A 19,786-nucleotide genomic window follows, 5' to 3' on the forward strand; every position below is an offset into this window, starting at 1 on the left:
AGATTTGTTTTCCTATTTAATACGTGTCAGGAGACATGCCACGGAAAATTTGTGGTGAATGTGACTGTGATAATGACAAAAACTAAGTGCGCCACACAAACTATGCATAATTTAGAAGTTAAATGTATTTAATTTACTCGGTGGAATTGGGTGCAAAAAGGTTTTTTCAACATAGCGGAGCTAAAAAGACATTATGTAATTTTTCTGACAAAATAAAATGACGGAAACGTGTTGTATGGTTCAATTTGATCTTAAGCTGTACGTGAAATCATAAAATTGAGTAATAATTTTTCTGTATTTACATGAATTATCCCGGCTAGGCGACATATTTTTCTGATAAAACTCTGTGTTCCTGATGATTCCTCCAATAGGGCCAACCCTCCTGAGGTAGTCATAACTAAGCTCATGATAGAACTAGCGGTTTTATCACAGCATTTTTTTGGTTTATGTTACGGCCACGAAATCTTTTGTTGGTTTTATGCATTGCCTCACAGTTTTGTGTATTTGTTTACAAAAAAAAATCTCTCCGGCAACAACCGCAAATGCAAGTTTTATTGAAATGGTATATAATAAGTGATAAAACCAATTCATGTCTACTTGTAAGTCTTTAATTGAAGATGTTTATAGCAGAAGTTATATGATAGTTTTACGGAACGCCAAAGGTTCAAAGTAAAAAACTACCACATAAAACTAATTTAGAACAACTAGCTTTTTGACATGCTCGTATAAAACCAGGATAAAACATGAATAAACCTTCAAGGCATGCTGATTGTTACTTGGGATACCCATACAGTATTGTTCCGATTTTATCACGCCCCTATTTAAAACTGCTTTTAAATATTCTACAAAATCTATACGCGTTTCAAATATTTTTAACGTCGCAAAACGCGCCTTCAACATTCATCTTTAAGAAGAGGGGAAACACTTGTTCTTAAATGTTACAGCAAATTAATGAAAAATAAAAGACTGACGCGCGGAGGGCGTGATAAAATCGGAACATTGGTTTTAGAGCCTAAAACTCCATTAAACAGCCGATCTTGGATTTTCGATCGCCATCTTGAATATTCTGGTCGCCATCTTGGATATCCTGGTCGCCAATTTTGAACTTCGGATATCTTCTTCATACCAAATATACCCATATTGCTTGGTTTGAGCGCCTAAAACTCCATTAAACAGCTGCCTAATTGAATGTGGAGCCACCATCTTGGATTTTAGACGGCTATCTTGTATATTCTGGTCGCCATTTTATTAGTCCAGTCATCTTCCCCATACCAAATATACCCACAGCGCATGAATTTCAAAAAAAAAAACATTGAATAGCCGCCATCTTGAATATTAAGCCACCATCTTTGATTTTAGACCACCATCTTGGATGCCATTTATGGAGTCCAGACTTCTTCTTCATAACAAATATACCCATATTGCATGGTTATAGAGCCTAAAACACCATTAAAATTGGATTTTAGACCGTCATCGTTGATATTGTGGTCGCTATGTTTGGACTCCGGGCATCTTACCCATACCATATACATTTATATTGCATGGTTTTAGAGCTCCAGATATCTTCCCCATACCAAATATATCCATATTGCATGGTTAAAGAGCCTAAAAGTCCATTGAACAACCGCCATCTTAAATTGACTTTTAAGCGATGTTGAGATAATTCCATGTTCTGAATCTGCACGCCAAACTGTGCTGAAATCCAAATTTTCATGAATTTTGGAGCCCGGGAACCTCTTTAAAAATCAATTTGAAGTTTGTATGGGAGCGATTTGTCAAAACCCCTCGTCGGATTTTGTACTGGGCGGAGCTGTCAAGCAGTTGCCCAGCTGTCAAAAGGTGATTTGAATAAATCTTTTTGAAATTGATTTTAGATATCAAAACAAAGTTCTAAAAATCTGAAAAAAAATTCAAGGGGGCTTAGATAAAGGTGCTCTTTTGTTTAAAAATATAAAATCGTTGAATTTTTCTTAATAGGGACGGGCTTGGTGGTCTAGTGGCTACCGCTTCTGATTCGTATGCAGAAGGTCATGGGATCAATCCCTGGCCCGTCCCTTTTCATCCTACTTTGTATCTTTCTATCCTCTTTATCTCTCTCTCTCTCTCTTCTCTACATATACAACTCATGTATATTCATATGTTCATAGCCATCGCTAGAACCAGAAACGAATTGAAAAAAAGTCGTTTCCCTCCCTTCCAATTTCCACTCACAGCACAGTGTATATAACGCCTACAAGTTATACAACCAAAGCGTGCTGTGCCGCTTGACCTTATTCACCTCATTCACCACACAATCTATCACCTTACGAACACTATAAATAACCCCCTATCCATGGATCGCATCACCGACCCAACGGTGACTCCCAGATCTCCCATCCTTTCCGTCTAACAAATACCCCAGTCCATGCTGGTTGTGGGGATGCAGAGGTGATCTCGGTCTTTAGTAGCAACAACCAGCACACTCTAACATTACTTTCCCTTCCCAACTGACTATAAGGAAGTGGCCGGCGCCGTTATTGATCCAAAATGCATGAGCTGCTAAAATTGCACTTTGAGAATAAGTGGAGTGTCCCAGCCCTTGTTCATTTGGATCTCAGTGCAATTGGTACCAGCTCAGATCAATAACGGAGTAGCAACCATTGACATGTATAGTCAGATTTGATCGTTGATCGTTTGATCGATAAAATCGTTGAATTTTTCTTAATTTAAAAACCCAATTTGGAGCCGCCATCTAGGATTTTAGAAGTCCAGACTTCTTCATTCCAAATATACCCATATTGCATTGTTATAGAGCCTAAAACACCATTAAACAGCCGCCATGTTAAATTTGGAGCCGCCATCTTGGATTTTAGACCGTCATCGTGCATATTGTCGCAAGTAACCACAGTGCTGAAGCCTTATTGCATGCAGATATACGGTGTATTTAGTGCAATCATTACTTTACATGCAAACTTAAGGTTGATTTAAAGTGGAAGTGGGCAATTATAGAATTAAATTAGGATTATACTGGTATAATCTTGAAGCAGTCGCATAATTGCCCATTTCCACTTTAAATCAACTTTAAGTTTGCATGTAAAGTAATGATTGCTCTAAGTACACCGTATATCTGCATGCAATAAGGCTTCAGCACCGTGGTTACTTGGGGTGGTCGCCATTTTTGGACTCCGGAAATCTTCCTCATACCAAATATACCCATATTGCATGGTTTAGAGCCTAAAACTTTATTAAACAGCCACCATGTTGCCATCTTGAATTTTGGGCCAACATCGCGGAATTTCAGGGCTCCAGTGATGCTTACTGCCTTGCTTACTGCACAAAATTCGTCAACCATGTTAAGGTAACAAAAATCGCCGCAGTTTGATGTGCCGCATGATGGGGCTTGATTAAGTGTTGTATAAGACTAGTTATACCGGTGCTGGTCCGGATCACTGAAATGGTCATAACTCCGGAACGCCTTGACCGATCCGGACCATTTTCAAACAATGCCGTAAAATTCCGGTTCGATTTGAGCTATAATCCGAAAAATCGGCTAATGGGAAGTGCCTTAAAATTGAGTGAACTTTTTTGCGCACAGACATACATACATACACACATACAGACATCATCTCAATTCGTCGAGCTGAGTTGATTGGTATATGTGAATTGGCCCTCCGAGCCTTCTATTTGAAATTCGTTTTTTGAGTGATCATATCTGGAGCTCGATTTAAATAGGTCGTATGTGGTTTTGTCGATATAAAATTCGATCAGTTTATTTTAGTTATTGTAGCAATATGGCAGATATTTTGCAAACTTTTAATGATGGAATAGAAAGCCTGTTTTGTGAGGATTCTGCTGTATGTATAAACTTTGCTCAATTTCAACGGGTTTCGCTATAATAAGCGAATTCATCTGATCGAATTTTTAATCGACAAAAGCACATACGACCTATTCAAATCGAGCTCCAGATATAGCCTTTCAGTACACTTCGGTGTACCGTGAGGTCGCCATTCACCGCTCATGCCCCATTCACCGCTCATTTTGGGCCAATCATACAAAAATGATCAAATGTTAGTGAAGTATCGTAACAAAAGTGAATGTAACATGCTGCCACATTAAAAAACTTTCATTTCACCAAGCTTTTATATGGGTGTACCTGAAATCACGTTCTCAAAAAATATTTCTCACACTGCGCTGCAGGACATCATAGGAACTGTTCAGGGCAAACAGCGGAAAAAACATCCAACAGGTAAAACCCGTTAAAGATTCCATTTTGACAAAACAGGATGAACTGAACATCATGAATCATCAATACTTTGGTAAATAAAAGTTATTTTGTTTTTATAAATGAATAGTTTCTGTGATTCCATGAAAAAATAATCCAGTGAGCGGTGAATGGATCCATCATGAGCGGTGAATGGATGCATGAGCGGTAATAGGAGCCAAGAGATAACACAGTTGAATTTTTATTTTTTCGGTTGTAAACATATTTTACAATCGTTTTATATTTTTTCTATAAAAACAACATAATTGTTGAGTTGTTAACGTAAATTAAAGTGCAATATTCGCAATCGTCGATTTTTAATGTCATATACTTTACGAAAATGCCGTTAAATGAGCGGTCAATGGCGACCTCACGGTACGAGAAAGGCAAAACATGTTAATCGTCGTTATCATAGCGCACCATGATAAAGTGTTCGCCGTTTCGTGGCGTTGTTGTTTGCGGTTTGAAATTTTGTCAACTTTCACGACTAGTCTTTATTCTTCATTACACGAACAAAGCTAGCAAATGTTTGACACTTCTCAGGTCATTTTGACAGACCACATATATGTACGAAAAAGACGGATCATATATTCTACTTTATCGATCTTGTTGCCGTCCTTTTCATGCTCATGTTACATCTGTCAAAATGACCTGAAAGTTGTCAGTCATTTTGAGGTTAGGTTTTAGGTTCGTTGGTGTAAATAGAATTACACCATAGATTCACCAACGAATATTACCTCCAAATGATTGACAACTTTCAGGTCATTTCGACAGATTTATTGCGAATCTTTTCTGAAATCCGCATACTGGCCAACAACTGGTGCGCCGACAGCCCATGCGCCGGGCTGTGCGCCATACAAAATGTAAATAAACAAGTGTCAAAATGGTTCGCGCCAAGAGCTCTATCTCTCTTAGGGTTCGGTTTCATTTTTTGTCTAAAAGATTGAACGTCTTTATGTCTGGAAATAATGTACAAAAAAGATATTATTGACGGTAACAACGCTTTTACTTCATTAAACCACTGATTAATAGTGATTTGGCTAGTGAAAAACTTGGCGCATAGGCAATCGGCGCGCAAATTGTGCGCTGGTGTGCGGATTTGAGTTAATCGTCGCAAAGTGCCCAACACACATTATACCCTGGCGCGCAACCTAGAGGTCGAAGAGAAACTTGTCGAAATGCTAAAAATTCTCGAGAAGCTCAATAACATGAGCATGAAAAGAACGGCAAAAGGATCGATAAAGTAGAATATATTAGCATTAGGTATCCGTCTTTTTCGTGCATGTCAAAATGACCTGTGTGATCGAAATCATTTCAATAAGTAGTTCACGCGCGTGGAAAAGCTTTTCGCATTCTGGTGCGTACGGACTCTCATGATTGATCGAGATCTATATTATGGAATGCATTGAATATCTGCATTATTGGAATTAAATGACATAAATAATGGTATACCACAGCTGCTGCTACAGGAGAATATTAAAACCGTTCCTGTTCCAAGGAGCACTTTCTTTTGGAATGTCTCCTAAAATTCTTTTTAGGATTCCATTTGAGAAATCCTCCTTGTATTCCTCCACGGGTTCCTTCAGAGATTCCTCCAAGAATTACTTACGGAATTCCTTTTAAGATTCCTTCGAAAATTCCTTCTGAGGTTTCTCCAGGAGTTTCATCTTAGGTTCTTCTAGGAGTCAATCCATGGTTTCCTTCAGGGTTTTCTTCTCTCTTCCACCAGGAGTTTCTTCGAATATCTCTCCAGTGATTTCAAGCGGAATATCTTTGGAACATCCACCAGAACTTCTTTCTGGGTTTCCTAAAGAAGCTCCTTGCGGGATTCCTCTAGCGGTTCCTTTCGGGTTTCCTTCAGATATTTCGTCCGGAATTCACGCAGATATTTATTCCGAAATTGCTCCAGGAATTCATTTCGACATTCTTTCAAAACCCCTTGTGGGTACGGCGCAAGACGAGGAAGAATTCGGCACAGTTCTTATAGCAATTCCAATGTATTTCAGCGACTGGGAATAGGCTTTAAAGCTAAAACATAATTTTGGAGATGTAAATACATAACTTCCGTACTGACACTACATGAATACTCACAAATCTGTGACCTCTCTCTACGGTCTACGTCCTCTACGTCTTTGTAGCCGTCCTTTACGGTGTTCTTAGTCTGTCCACCTAGTATAAGTTTGTTTTATATCTGAGTCATGAGTATAATCATGAGATTTATCAATTACTTACTGTATATCGGTAGGAAAGCTTTAGCAAATAATTTAAGTCAATTCGACTAACATAGGTGAAAGCTGTGCATGAAACTAACCTAGAAATGTAAGTATTATTGATGATAAGCACATTTATAGGAAGTAACAAATATTTGCATGATAACTCATTCAACTTTAAGGTATTTTTATGTAAATTTTAGGAACCTAATCTTCTTTATAGTTTCAAATTCAATAAATTCAATTTAATTAGAAACTAGTCATTTTCATAACAAATTCGCACAGACCACATTTCATTTGCTGTCGTTCTTCTACACATTTCATCTTCGTTCTCCGTTTGACAATTCATCTATTGCAGTTACAGTTGTTCGGTGACAAGCGGTTTGTCAGTGCAGCAGCGATCCCTGTTGAGTATTTTTTCTGTGCCACTAACGCCTGTAACGTCTCCCGCTACACCCCTCCAGGAGTTACTTCCGGGATTCCTCCTGGAGATTTTTTTCGGATTCTTTCAGATATCGTCTGAATATATACATAAATATATCCGAAACGTCGGACGTAGGAGCAACAACTGTGTTTGCTTATCACTCAGACTGCTATTGCCGAAAAATTATCTCGCTCATAAACACGTATATTTTAAACGAATTCAGAGATTTGTGAATTGGGAAACTTCAACAAATAATTCTCAAATTACAAAATAAAAATTTAGGAGTATCTAGTATAATTGTGAGAAGATTAGTGATGAATCTTGTCGAATAATGTTAGGCAAAAATTCCACATAGGTTCAGGCAAAATTACAATGCCAAATGTCCTTCTGCTTACCGTCTTTATGCCTAAATGGGTATGCTGGATGAACTGTGATCAGGTAATTCACTGGTTCCAATATTTTCTCGGTTCTCTCTGTACGTAGATATATGTATATATGTTCGCACGGCCTGCTGCGAACGCCTTGCATGCGAATGCCGGCATGTTTGAACAACCGCCTACTGCGATGATGATAATTTTGTTTGTTTTGATTACCTCGACGCCGCCGGTATGTACAGTATCGGACAATAATAATGCACTAAAGCCGTTTCCCCATACAAACTAGACAACTTCGATTTGCCATATCTCAGTCATTTCAAAACGTGGTTACGTCATCCCGAATAAAAATTTACATTAGCCTGACATTATATTTCGATGTTTACATCAACGTCAAGGTTTGATGTACTTCTGATGTTTAACATTAGAAAACATTACGACTCAGATGTGTTTATGCAAGGTAACATAATGTATACTTCAGGAAATCAAACGTTTTTTAGATATCAAGAATATAATCTGAAACAACAAAACCTGACGTTGTCAAACGTTTTTCTTATGTACAATCATTCATCATCACACAAGAAAAATATTTCCCGAATACTCTTAATCGTATATCTAATCTAATGTTTTGCACATCATAAAACATCTGAAAACGTCTAAATCCAATTTTTGTTTTACATCGACATACATGAATGATTGTCTGAAGAAACCAACATGATTTGACATCAGCACTTTTTGCCATACAATTTTTGGTCATGGTGCATTTTCATTGTCAACATACAATCGTCTGTAACTATTGCAGCAATAGTTACTACCGAACTTTCGAAACATTTCGATTTTTCAAAACTATTGAATATTTGAAAAATCGAGATGTTTTGTATTTCATCACAGAAAAATGCAATCAATCGGTTGAGAAATGACTGGGATATGAAAAACTAAATTTGACTAGTTTAACGGAAGAGCGGCTTTGGTGCATTTTTATTGTCCGATACTGTATATGATAATTTCGAGGTATTTGCTTTCAGTATAGGGCAGTATACATTTACAATCCAATCGATTTTGTTTGTAAGCAGCTTCGATGGGGTAGATTTAACTTGTTTGGATCAATTTCATTCAAATTCGCTATATTTGAAATGATGCGTCCAACGGGATGAATAACTTTCATCACATCCGGTGCATCTATGGTTATAAAATACTGCGTCAAAAGGCGTACGAATGGATACGTTTTAGATAAAGTGGTGAGCTCGTTTTATACTACTTTCATTTTTTGCTGCTATATTTACACCACTTCTTAATACATAAACGGTTTACTCCCACAAATTTCTTTATTTTCGGTTAGCGAATGTAGCAATGTTTCATGTATTATTTCATTTCCTGCCCCAATTTGTTGAAGTATTAGTTATTGGAACTCGACTTACAACGACCTTGGCTTAAACTTCAGCCGAACACCCTTTTCGCTCTGCAAGTTGAATCCATTCATGACCAACCGCAGAGGAATCTGCGTCCTTTCAGTGGATTCGAGACTAAAATCACGCAACAAGTAATACACGATCAGCTTCATCTCCATCAGTGCTAGCCGTGATCCGATGCAGTTCCTCGGTCCGGCTCCAAACGGCATATAGGCGTACGGATTGATATTCGCCCGGTTCTCTTCGCTGAACCGTTCCGGATCGAACTTTTCTGGGTTGGGGTAGTATCGAGGGTCGTTGTGAATAGCGATTGAAGGAATCCAGATAGACTTTCCTTTCTCGATCACGAACGATCCAGCGCTGTCCTTGTAGTGGTAGTCTTTCGTACAGTAACGATCCGCCAAGACGGCTGGTGGCCATTTGCGCAGACTCTCGGATACGACCATGTCCATGTACTGCATCTTCTGAAGCGTTTCGTAGGTCAGTGGCTTTCCATCGAGGTTCGATTCAGTATCCATAACTTCTTCGTACAATCGCTGTTGGATCTCCGGATTGAGTGCCAATTCGTATGTCAGGAATGTCAAACCCGTAGACACAGTCTCAAATCCCGCGAAAAAGAAGATGAAGCACTGTCCCAACAACTCATTGTCCTTCCATATCCTCGAGTGCGTCGATTTTCCGACTTTCGATTCCTCGACGGTAGCAAATCCTGCATCCTTTGTATCTTTTTCGCTCTCATCGTGCCTCAGAGCACCCTTGCGAACCTCCATCAATATCTGGATCATATCGTTCCGCACAATTCCATGCGCCTTACGTTGCTTCATATTCTCCATGATCATTCGCGTGAAGTATTTTGCGGCTTCCGCATCAACTAGATCTACTCCTAGCTTGTTCGCCAAAGAAGGCATGGCGCTCATCAGCATAACCTTGAAGATTACCGAAAATCTCTCGAAATTCGTCAATTGCTTTCCCTTCATGTAGAAGTCGTTTTCGCGATCCCGCATCGAGTCCACCTTGATCCCAAAGGCCACCGTCGCGATCACATCGTTTCCGAACCTCGTGAAAGTATCCTTCATCTCCAGCTCCAGCCTCTTACCGGGTTTCGCTTCCGCGGCCAAGAACGCCGCCATCGATTGACCGCACTCCGCCACCAGCTCGAACATGTGTCGCATCTTGCTCCCGGTGAAGGCCGGACTCAGCGTCGCACGCATATCCCGCCACTTCTGTCCTCGAAGCGCAAACAGCGTGTTACCGAGTAATGAGTTTTCGTTACCCTCTTCACTCGTACCAGCCATCGTGGGTGTATGATCGGTAAAATGGTCGAAATCCTTCACCGTTATGGTCTTGATGGTTTCCGGATCCCGGAGCATGTAGACGGGCTGTGTCAAGTGGTAGAATCCCACCATTCTGAAAGGTTCCTTATCAATTTTAAAGTTACGCTTTGTATTGTCAAAATAACTCACTTGGCATCCGGATAAGCATCGTACAGCGTTCGAATATAGCTGGATATATCCCGATCTCGGGTCAACAGTGGTATGCTACTGCCCAACAGGAACGTCGGCTTCACGCATGGCACCGGCTTTGTCAGAAAGTACTGATACCGCTTCGCGATGTAATGATAAACCGCTAGGACGAGCGCTCCCACAGCGATTGCCGTGAACAAATCTGCTTCCCACATTTTCACACCGATCCAAGTAGACCGCGACACCTCAAACCAAAGCGACGTCGCGCACTGGGCTCGACTCGAGCCGCTCGAGTATTCAATATATTGTCGGGCCGCCACCAAACCGGACTTCGCACAATCAAGTCGCGACGCGACCCAACTCGCGACGTTTTTGAATCATGTTAAAAGTAGTGCGCATCCTTCCCGTTGTTGTCAGCAACACAGCGCAGTAGATGCGAAACAGATGCGACACTTGTGGTCCAAGGAAATGGCAATTTTTGATTGAATGTCTGTCCTGATTCCAACCGGATAGACAATACTACGTTGGTTGGATCGAAGCAGGCGGTGAATCATCTCGGTCTTACGCGCTTGTGTTGTGACTGTGAGCAAGTAAGTCGCCCGTCCTAGTGGAGAACTGTGCAATGTGACGCGTGCCTTGTGAAATATATTTTTTTTGCACGCTGTAGAACCGTTGCACCGAAAAAGTTTTTTTTTTAATTTAATTGTTGTAGTTTATTATTTAACACAAAAGAAGAAATATGCACTCTTTTCGGACAGTTCGGACCTGTATGAAGCCTAGATAGCTGCGTAGAGTCAGTAGATGTTGGTTCAACTGGGTAGGATACTGCTACTGATCCCCTGTTCCAGTGGTAAAAGTCTTCTACCCGGGTAGAGGTGAAGAACTGACAATCAAATATTGGTTTGATTGATATAAGAGATAAAAAAACTGAATATAATATCTGAAAAATGTTCCTAAAATATCTGCACAATATCAAAATTTGATATTTCAAGATCGAACGAATAGCTCGCTGCTATTGGTTATATCTTACAAGATCTCAATATGATCTGATGATGATGTTCCAGGAGTAAATTTAAGATATTATTTTGAGATCTTTTATATCAATATCAAATTTTGATATCACTAGCAAAATATGCTATTATTGAGCTTTTTCCTCTATCCGGGTAGTCAAGCGATCCCTAATCCATGGTGTTTTGCGGCTAAACATGCTAAAACAACCAGTATTGGAATGCGTCTGTGCAGAAGTGCTTTTCTCAATAATGTCATTGCATCGGGAGACGATGACAGAGAGAGTCTAGTACTCCTTGTTACCCCGCTCATTAGAAAATGATTGTTGTCAAATTACCGGGGTTAACTGTTATCATATAATAAAACGAGAATCAGTTTTGTGACAGAATTCGTGAAGGACAGATGGATTTAATTAAAAAACAAAAAAAAAAAAAGATACAAATGAACAGATCGTTTTATTATTGGCTGTGGATTACGAGGAACTACGTACGCCCTACCACCATTTCAGTCATCGTGATCATCATCCTGCATCATCATACATCGATCGATAATCATTCCATCGATGATACCCAACTCTTCAGGCGAATTGATTTTCGGGCACTGTTTTGTAAGAAAATAAAAATACTTTAGCACGATGTAACGATCAAACGATCGATCAATTCTGACTATACATGTCAATGGTTGCTCCTCCGTGATTGATCTGAACTGGTACCAGTTGCACTGAGATCCAACTGAATAAGGGGCTGGGACATTCCACTTATTCTCAAAGTGCAATTTTAGCAGCTCATGCATATTTGATCAATAACGGCGCCGGCCAAGTCCTTATAGTCAGCTGGGAAGGGAAAGGAATGTTAGAGTGTACTGGTTGTTGCTACTAGAGACCGAGAGCACTCTGCGTCCCCACAACGCAGCACGGACTGGGGTATTTGTTAGACGGAAAGGATGGGAGATCTGGGAGTCACCGTTGGGTCGGTGATGCGATCCATGGAAAGGGTTATTTTATAGTATTCGTGATAGATTGTGTGGTGAATAAGGTGAATAAGGTCAAGCGGCACAGCACGCTTTGGTTGCATAACTTATAGGCGTTATATACACTATGCTGTTAGTGGAAGTTGGAAGGGAGGGAAACGACTTTTTTTTTCAATTCGTTGCTGGTTCTAGCGATGGCTATGAACATATAAATATACATGAGTTGTATATGTAGAGAAGAGAGAGCGAGAGAAAGTGGATAGAAAGATAGAAAGTAGGATGAAAAAGACGGGCCAGGGATTGAACCCATGACCTTCTGCATACGAATCAGAAGCGGTAGCCACTAGACCACCAAGCCCGTCGCTAAAAATACTTTAGCACGATGTAACGATGATAAATGTTTTTTTGGCCTTACATTCTTCGGTGCAAAATAAAATGACATATATTTTCGATGCTCGATGTTTCAAAGGTCTACACCCAGATAAATATGTAAATCCAATGAATTAGCATTAAAAACTTTAATTTGGTGAAATAGCTTATACGAATAGAAGAAGCCAAATAAGGGTTTAGTTTCATTTTCAATAGTGTTATAATAATTATCAAGTGTTTTCTTGCACTGTGCTTACTACCTCATAGCCAATTCAATACCAAAACACTAATTCATGAATAAACTTTCAACTAATGTAATAGTTTATTGTAAAACCACAACAGTTTCTTTCAATATATGATCAAATAATTATTCTTCGAAGTCAATTTCCGTATACTCCAATTCTATTCTCGGCGCAACATGAATTCAATTTCCGGCATACTTTCAAGAAGACACTATGGTACACAAAATGGCCATAAATTATAAAACAACTCTAATTGTGAATTCAAAAAGTCGGTCAACTCCTTTACATTCCAAAATAAGGAATACATTTAGTCGTAAGTGGATTTAAATGTAAAATTCAATAGATTTATCCGATTTCTAGTGCTATACAGCTTGGTTATTGATAGTCGATATCTTTATGCTTCCATCTTTGTGTCATTGGTGAAACTAAGTTAAACTATCCGTGATTTTTGTTCATTTTTCCTCTGATATGACGGGAATTATAGCATATGACGAAGTAGATTTTGACCCTTTAAAACGCATTTCAACGAAATTTTGTTTCTCCAGCGTCGCTTTTTCTGAACAACGACTCGAATGAAATGTACGGGGCCTCATTGTTCATTACTGTTTAAAAAGTGTGAGTGTAAAAAAAACAAAATATCATTACTCATTCAAAGTGCGTATTTTCGGTATACCAATCCGTGTGGTTAATTATGATTTTCAAATAACTCAAACGTACACATGTATTGGTTGAAATAGGAAAAAAAACAACAGCTCAGGTTTGATTCGAACTCAGGACCCTTATACGTAAGACAAGTGATTTACCTACTAAGCTATCGAGCCAATTGGTTTCTATAAGGCAGGGGTTTTCAGACCATTTGTCTCGCGGTGCACTTTTTGGAAATAAATTGGTGCGACGTGTAAACTACTTAAAAATATAAATGTGTTTTCCGACGCGAGTTTTGGTATTTTTCGCACATGTGGTTCACTTTCCAAAACCTCAACGAAGCCCTGTGTTGATCCCTGGTGGACCATCGCTATGGTTTTCGGTGAAAATTGTACCGAAATTTCTGGAGAGGTGTTTAGACATGTTTTTCAGAACTTATTTCTAATATATCTCAGATTCTATGGCTAACTAATAAATGATTTGATGAAAACTCCCAGAAAAATCATAAACAATCACAGCCGGTTTGCTTTGAAAATTCTTAGGAAAGTTCCTGGAGATACATTGCAACATCGATACTTTAAAAATCTTTTTGTATGTGAGATATTCTTGATCAATTTATCGCACTGATCCCATTTAATTGAATTACACAGTATGAAAGTGTAACGGATGCTATATAAGGGCGTCCCAAAATAGAAAAAAGTGTCGAAACGTTAACTTGCTTACCCTTATGGTCTTACAAACATTTTTTCTAGTCACAAAAACTCAATCAAAAATTATTCGGAGGTCACACGCATAGTTTTTAAGAAAGCTAGACGATTTTCGGTACTTTTACCAAACAAAAAGAAAAATGCTCACATGAGTTGAAAAATAAAAGAAATAAAAGTCAGTAAATCATAGTTATGAATCCCGAAAATAAAGTTTGGAGGTAGTTCAGGAAACCAAATTTGATTTAATTTATTTGGCAAGTGTTAAAATATCTAAAAAAACTATTTTTATGTCATTTTTTCCATAATGCTCAATTTATAAGGATTTTGAAGTTTTTCCTCAATTTCTTCAGGTATTTCAACGACAATTTTACCTGGGATTCGTCGAGAAATCATGTCGGGAATTTCATTGGGACACTCCTTCAATAATTCCTTGCGAAGTTCCTTGAATGATTCACCCGAAAATTCTAATTTCTCTAGCAATGCAATGAGGAATTCATCCAGGAGTTCCATCGGGAATATTTCCAAGAATTTTATCGGAATTTTCTTGGAAAAGTTCTCTATGGATCCTTAAGGTGCCATTAGACTGTTTGCTATGATGACAAATATTTGGCCAAACAAGCCCAACACATGAGCAACACAACGTGTATCATGACAACCTTGGATAAATGTCGGTCTACAATGACAAATATATTTGCCCGTTTAATGGACTCTTGAGAGAAGTCTTTAAAAAAGACACTACACCGTCTTCAGACTGAGCAAGCACTAACATTAGACAACGGACAACACACATAACACTCAGTGGCCCAGTGGAGAATTTTCCGTTTGACAAAAAGTTTTCCCCAACTGGAGCGGGAATCGAACCCACACTTCGAGGCTTACGAGACACCTGAACGACTGGCACCGCTAATCGCAGCCTACAAAGCCCATTATTCATTTTGGAATTCCATCAGAAACTCTCCAGAAATTTCATTGAGATTTTTTCAGAGATTTTTCGAGGAATTTCTCCACATATTCTTAACGAATTTGACAAAGGATACGTTGTAGATTATTCAGAGATTCGGGAATTCATCAAATAATCGAGAAACTTCGCCGTTTTTGCTATCGAAAGTTACTGGAATTCCATGGAAAATTTCTTAAAAAAAATATTGAGGATACCACCAAAAACTCTTGAGCAATTCTTCCAGGCAGTGAGATAATTCTCCAAAAAACTCATAGACAATTGTCCAAATGATTCTTTAGGGAATCCTCCTTACAGGACATCTCCTGGGGCCGAAGACTCCCACTTGGGGGCATCCACAAACACTCAATTTCCTAATCGCCGCTTGACGCAATGTCGAGAAGGGATGTCGGATTTTAAGCATTTGGTAAATTCAATTGGAAATCATTGGAGATATACCTTGACCCGTGGCTTCGAAAGGCACGTTGTCAAAGGCACCCTCGATATCTAAGAAAACATCCAATCAGGATTGCTTTTGAGCGAATGCCTTCTCAATATCGTAAACAACTTTCTGTAAAAGAGTCACAGTGGACTTTCCAGATTGGTAAGCATGTTGGTTCACATAAAGAGGCACATAGGCCAGATGAACATCACGGATGTGATAATCGACAATGCGTTCCAAGCATTTCAGAAGAAAAGAGGTCAAACTGATAGATCTGAAGCACTTTGCTTCTTCATACGACGCACGACCCACTTTCGGAATAAACTTTACAGTAAGATTTGAGAATATATCCTGAAGCAAAACTGCAAACAAGTAGTTGTTTCAAAACATATTTGAAAAGATCAAATCAAATCCCTTCTGAAGCAAAATAGGATAAATCCCATCTGCCCCAGGAGATTTGAAAGGAGTGTTGATATAATTTTGTTATGATTGTATCTGAATCTGCCATATATTTGTTTTAGTTGGAGGTATTTTGGGAAATTTTATTATTTCATTATATCGTTATATAATATAATACAATATAATATAATATAATATAATATAATATAATATAATATAATATAATATAATATAATATAATATAATATAATATAATATAATATAATATAATATAATATAATATAATATAATATAATATAATATAATATAATATAATATAATATAATATAATATAATATAATATAATATAATATAATATAATATAATATAATATAATATAATATAATATAATATAATATAATATAATATAATATAATATAATATAATATAATATAATATAATATAATATAATATAATATAATATAATATAATATAATATAATATAATATAATATAATATAATATAATATAATATAATATAATATAATATAATATAATATAATATAATATAATATAATATAATATAATATAATATAATATAATATAATATAATATAATATAATATAATATAATATAATATAATATAATATAATATAATATAATATAATATAATATAATATAATATAATATAATATAATATAATATAATATAATATAATATAATATAATATAATATAATATAATATAATATAATATAATATAATATAATATAATATAATATAATATAATATAATATAATATAATATAATATAATATAATATAATATAATATAATATAATATAATATAATATAATATAATATAATATAATATAATATAATATACTATAATATAATATAATATAGTATAATATAATATAATATAATATAATATAATATAATATAATATAATATAATATAATATAATATAATATAATATAATCCATATATATAAAAATGCAGTGGCATACGTGGGACCGCGCATAACTTGCGAACGGAAGGTCCGATTTTGGTCGTCTTAGTTTTGTTGTGTTAGTTTTCACCCAAGGAAGGTTTATGAGGCCTAAAACATGGACAAATTGAGAGTTTTCGAAAATCGATTTTCTATACCTTTTCCACCGGGGACTTGGGCGCTTGGCTAGGGACTTGAAACGTCAAAAAACGTAGTAGGCAAGACAAAGTTTGCCGGGGACAGCTAGTATAATATAATATAATATAATATAATATAATATAATATAATATAATATAATATAATATAATATAACTAGCTGTACCCGGCAAACTTTGTCTTGCCTACTGCGTTTTTTGACGTTTCAAGTCCCTAGCCAAGCCCAAATCACCGTTCAAAAGGTATAAAACCCCAATTTTCAAAAACTCTCAATTTTCCCATGTTTTTTGCCTCATAAACCTTCCTTGGGTGAAAACTAACGGAACAAAACTTAGACGACCCAAATCGGACCATCCGTTCGCAAGTTATGCGCGGTCCCACGTATGCCACTGCATTTTTATATATATAGATATAATATAATATAATATAATATAATATAATATAATATAATATAATATAATATAATGTAATATAATATAATATAATCTATATATATAAAAATGAGTTCGAAGTCCCTTTGAGGCAACAAAACTCACAAACTGGTGCACCGATCAGGATGACTCTTGCATGGTTTGATTTGTATTCATGGTGGCTGTGTTTATAAGTAGTAAAAGTTAAGAAAATCAACTAAAAAAGTAGGAAAATTGTGAAATTACTGATTTTTTATGAGTTGGGAAGAAATTTAACACGATCGCAATAAAACCAATCTAGAGTGCGGTGCTGCAATGACCTCAACAGTTGTCAAACCACCACAACCGGGCAAGACAAAGTTTGCCGGGACAGCTAGTATAATATAATATAATATAATATAATATAATATAATATAATATAATATAATATAATATAATATAATATAATATAATATAATATAATATAATATAATATAATATAATATAATATAATATAATATAATATAATATAATATAATATAATATAATATAATATAATATAATATAATATAATATAATATAATATAATATAATATAATATAATATAATATAATATAATATAATATAATATAATATAATATAATATAATATAATATAATATAATATAATATAATATAATATAATATAATATAATATAATGTAATATAATATAATATAATATAATATAATATCATTATATCATCTGATGATACATGTTTTAAAACAACTGTTGCTACAAAAATCATTCTAACAACCTAACAAAATCTGCAATAATTTTGTTTTCCAATATAATCGAGATGAAACTATTATGTCGTTTTATTTGCATTATTGTAAGCTGCAGTTAGACCGAAAAATATCCTTAAATACGAAGCTTATAATTCCACAAATATAACCAAACCGTATTAGAAGTAGGCCACACACAGTAGAGATGCTGATCAAGCCTGCTACGACCATGTTGCTCTCCGAGTAAAACGGTACGCAGTAGGTCTCGAAAATAAAAACTGGAGTGACTGTCGTAGAGGGGTGGAAAAAAGTTATGCACTAAGATGTAGGTGTAGTATTTAAAAGGAATTTGAAGTGCTCCATTAGACCGGCCCAAAAACACAAAAGTCACAAAGTTCCACTGGGCACCCCCTCCCGGGAATGCGCCTATCAATCAATGAATCTTTCAGCTCAATTAGTTAGCCGCTAGGCTGGCGCAAATGAATTAAGGTTCACATGGCATTTTCAACCAAATATATGACGGATTGGATGATCACTAGTCTTTTGTTTGAAAAATCAAACATCATCTTGCATCTAGTTTATAACATAAAAAGTTAAAGAAAAATATTGTAACATCATAACACAATATGATATAAACTTGATATAATTTTCTGGACGGGTTAACATTAGGATATTAACTGCTGTTTTCTTCATTTTGAACTAAACCCAAAGTAATACATCGGGAGTCAATAGTAGACCAATTTTCCAAATATTTCGGTTGAAAATCCCGCATATTAAAACCGTTAAACTGATTGAAAATCCCGCGCTTAAACACATTTGCACCAGCATGGTTATTAATCGATCGAACTGAAACTTTTATTGATTGTTCTTCTCACCCTTAGACATAATCCTGGAGGGTGTGATCCATGAAATATTATTACTTTTATTTTCTGCCATTTAATTTTGATCCAGTCTAGCACTTTGGCGAACAAAGTTTGCAAAAAGAGGTATTGTGTGACTTTTCACAAAGAATTATCACTCTCTGTAGGAACTTTACCTAAACATCGACACTCTCAAATTGAAAATTATCAAATAATGCAGCTTTTTCATGATCAACACTTTTATGAGATCTAATGTGATGTGAGCGTTTTGCACCGATACCCCTCGTAAAAAAGGTAAACATTCAAATTTCACGACTGTGTTGGTGAATATTTTGGCTGGAGCATAAATTTATGCTCCACGTAAGGAGGCACAATCCAACCTGTCAAACTCCATAGTGAAAAAATAGGATGCCGTCCCCTTGGTTTACACTTTATAAATCGGAACAATGTTGACACTAACCGGATGCACTTGATACCTACTATCGATCTCTAGTAAATCTGCAAAATACTGATTCTATATTGCACTCAGCCGACGACGTAGCGAGTGTAAACTACAACACCCGTTCGATGAGCTCTGTGAAAGGACTGACTAAAGATTTTTTTTGCATTTTTACATTTTCAGTTTTTGGCGCTGTCGAATGTTCCAATCTTAATACAAATTCAACCAGTTTGTCTATTTGTTTACTGTGATCAAGATATGGCACGATGCTTATCACCTACAGACAGCAGTTGAAAAAAGCGTATTTAGTATGAAGTCCGCGTGAGCAAATACCAAAAACTGTTTAATCCTTTCAAGAATCTAATAACGCCTGCCCT

At 36.3% G+C, this 19,786-nt stretch overlaps 2 protein-coding genes across 2 annotated transcripts in view; both read right to left on the reverse strand.

Annotated features, from left to right (window-relative positions):
• Window positions 1–19,786, reverse strand: part of LOC109403726 (sodium-dependent transporter bedraggled) — a 358,384-nt gene that overhangs the window by 73,376 nt on the left and 265,222 nt on the right. The gene's annotated exons all lie outside the window — the stretch shown is intronic.
• Window positions 8,507–10,419, reverse strand: LOC109426414 (probable cytochrome P450 9f2). The gene is made up of 2 exons (XM_029876208.2): window positions 10,121–10,419; window positions 8,507–10,064 (listed from the first exon to the last, which is right to left on the reverse strand). The coding sequence occupies exons 1-2, from the start codon at window positions 10,333–10,335 to the stop codon at window positions 8,663–8,665; spliced, it is 1,617 nt and encodes a 538-aa protein (XP_029732068.2). The 5' UTR covers window positions 10,336–10,419; the 3' UTR covers window positions 8,507–8,662.

Source organism: Aedes albopictus, chromosome 3 (assembly GCF_035046485.1).
Source record: "Aedes albopictus strain Foshan chromosome 3, AalbF5, whole genome shotgun sequence".
NCBI lineage: Eukaryota > Metazoa > Arthropoda > Insecta > Diptera > Culicidae > Aedes > Aedes albopictus.

Coding starts and splice junctions, on each gene's coding strand:
- LOC109426414 (XM_029876208.2), bottom strand. CDS start 10,335: ATGTGGGAAGCAGATTTGTTCACGGCAATCGCTGTGGGAGCGCTCGTC. Junction 10,065..10,120: donor GATGCTTATCCGGATGCCAA/GTGAGTTATTTT, acceptor GGAACCTTTCAG/AATGGTGGGATTCTACCACT.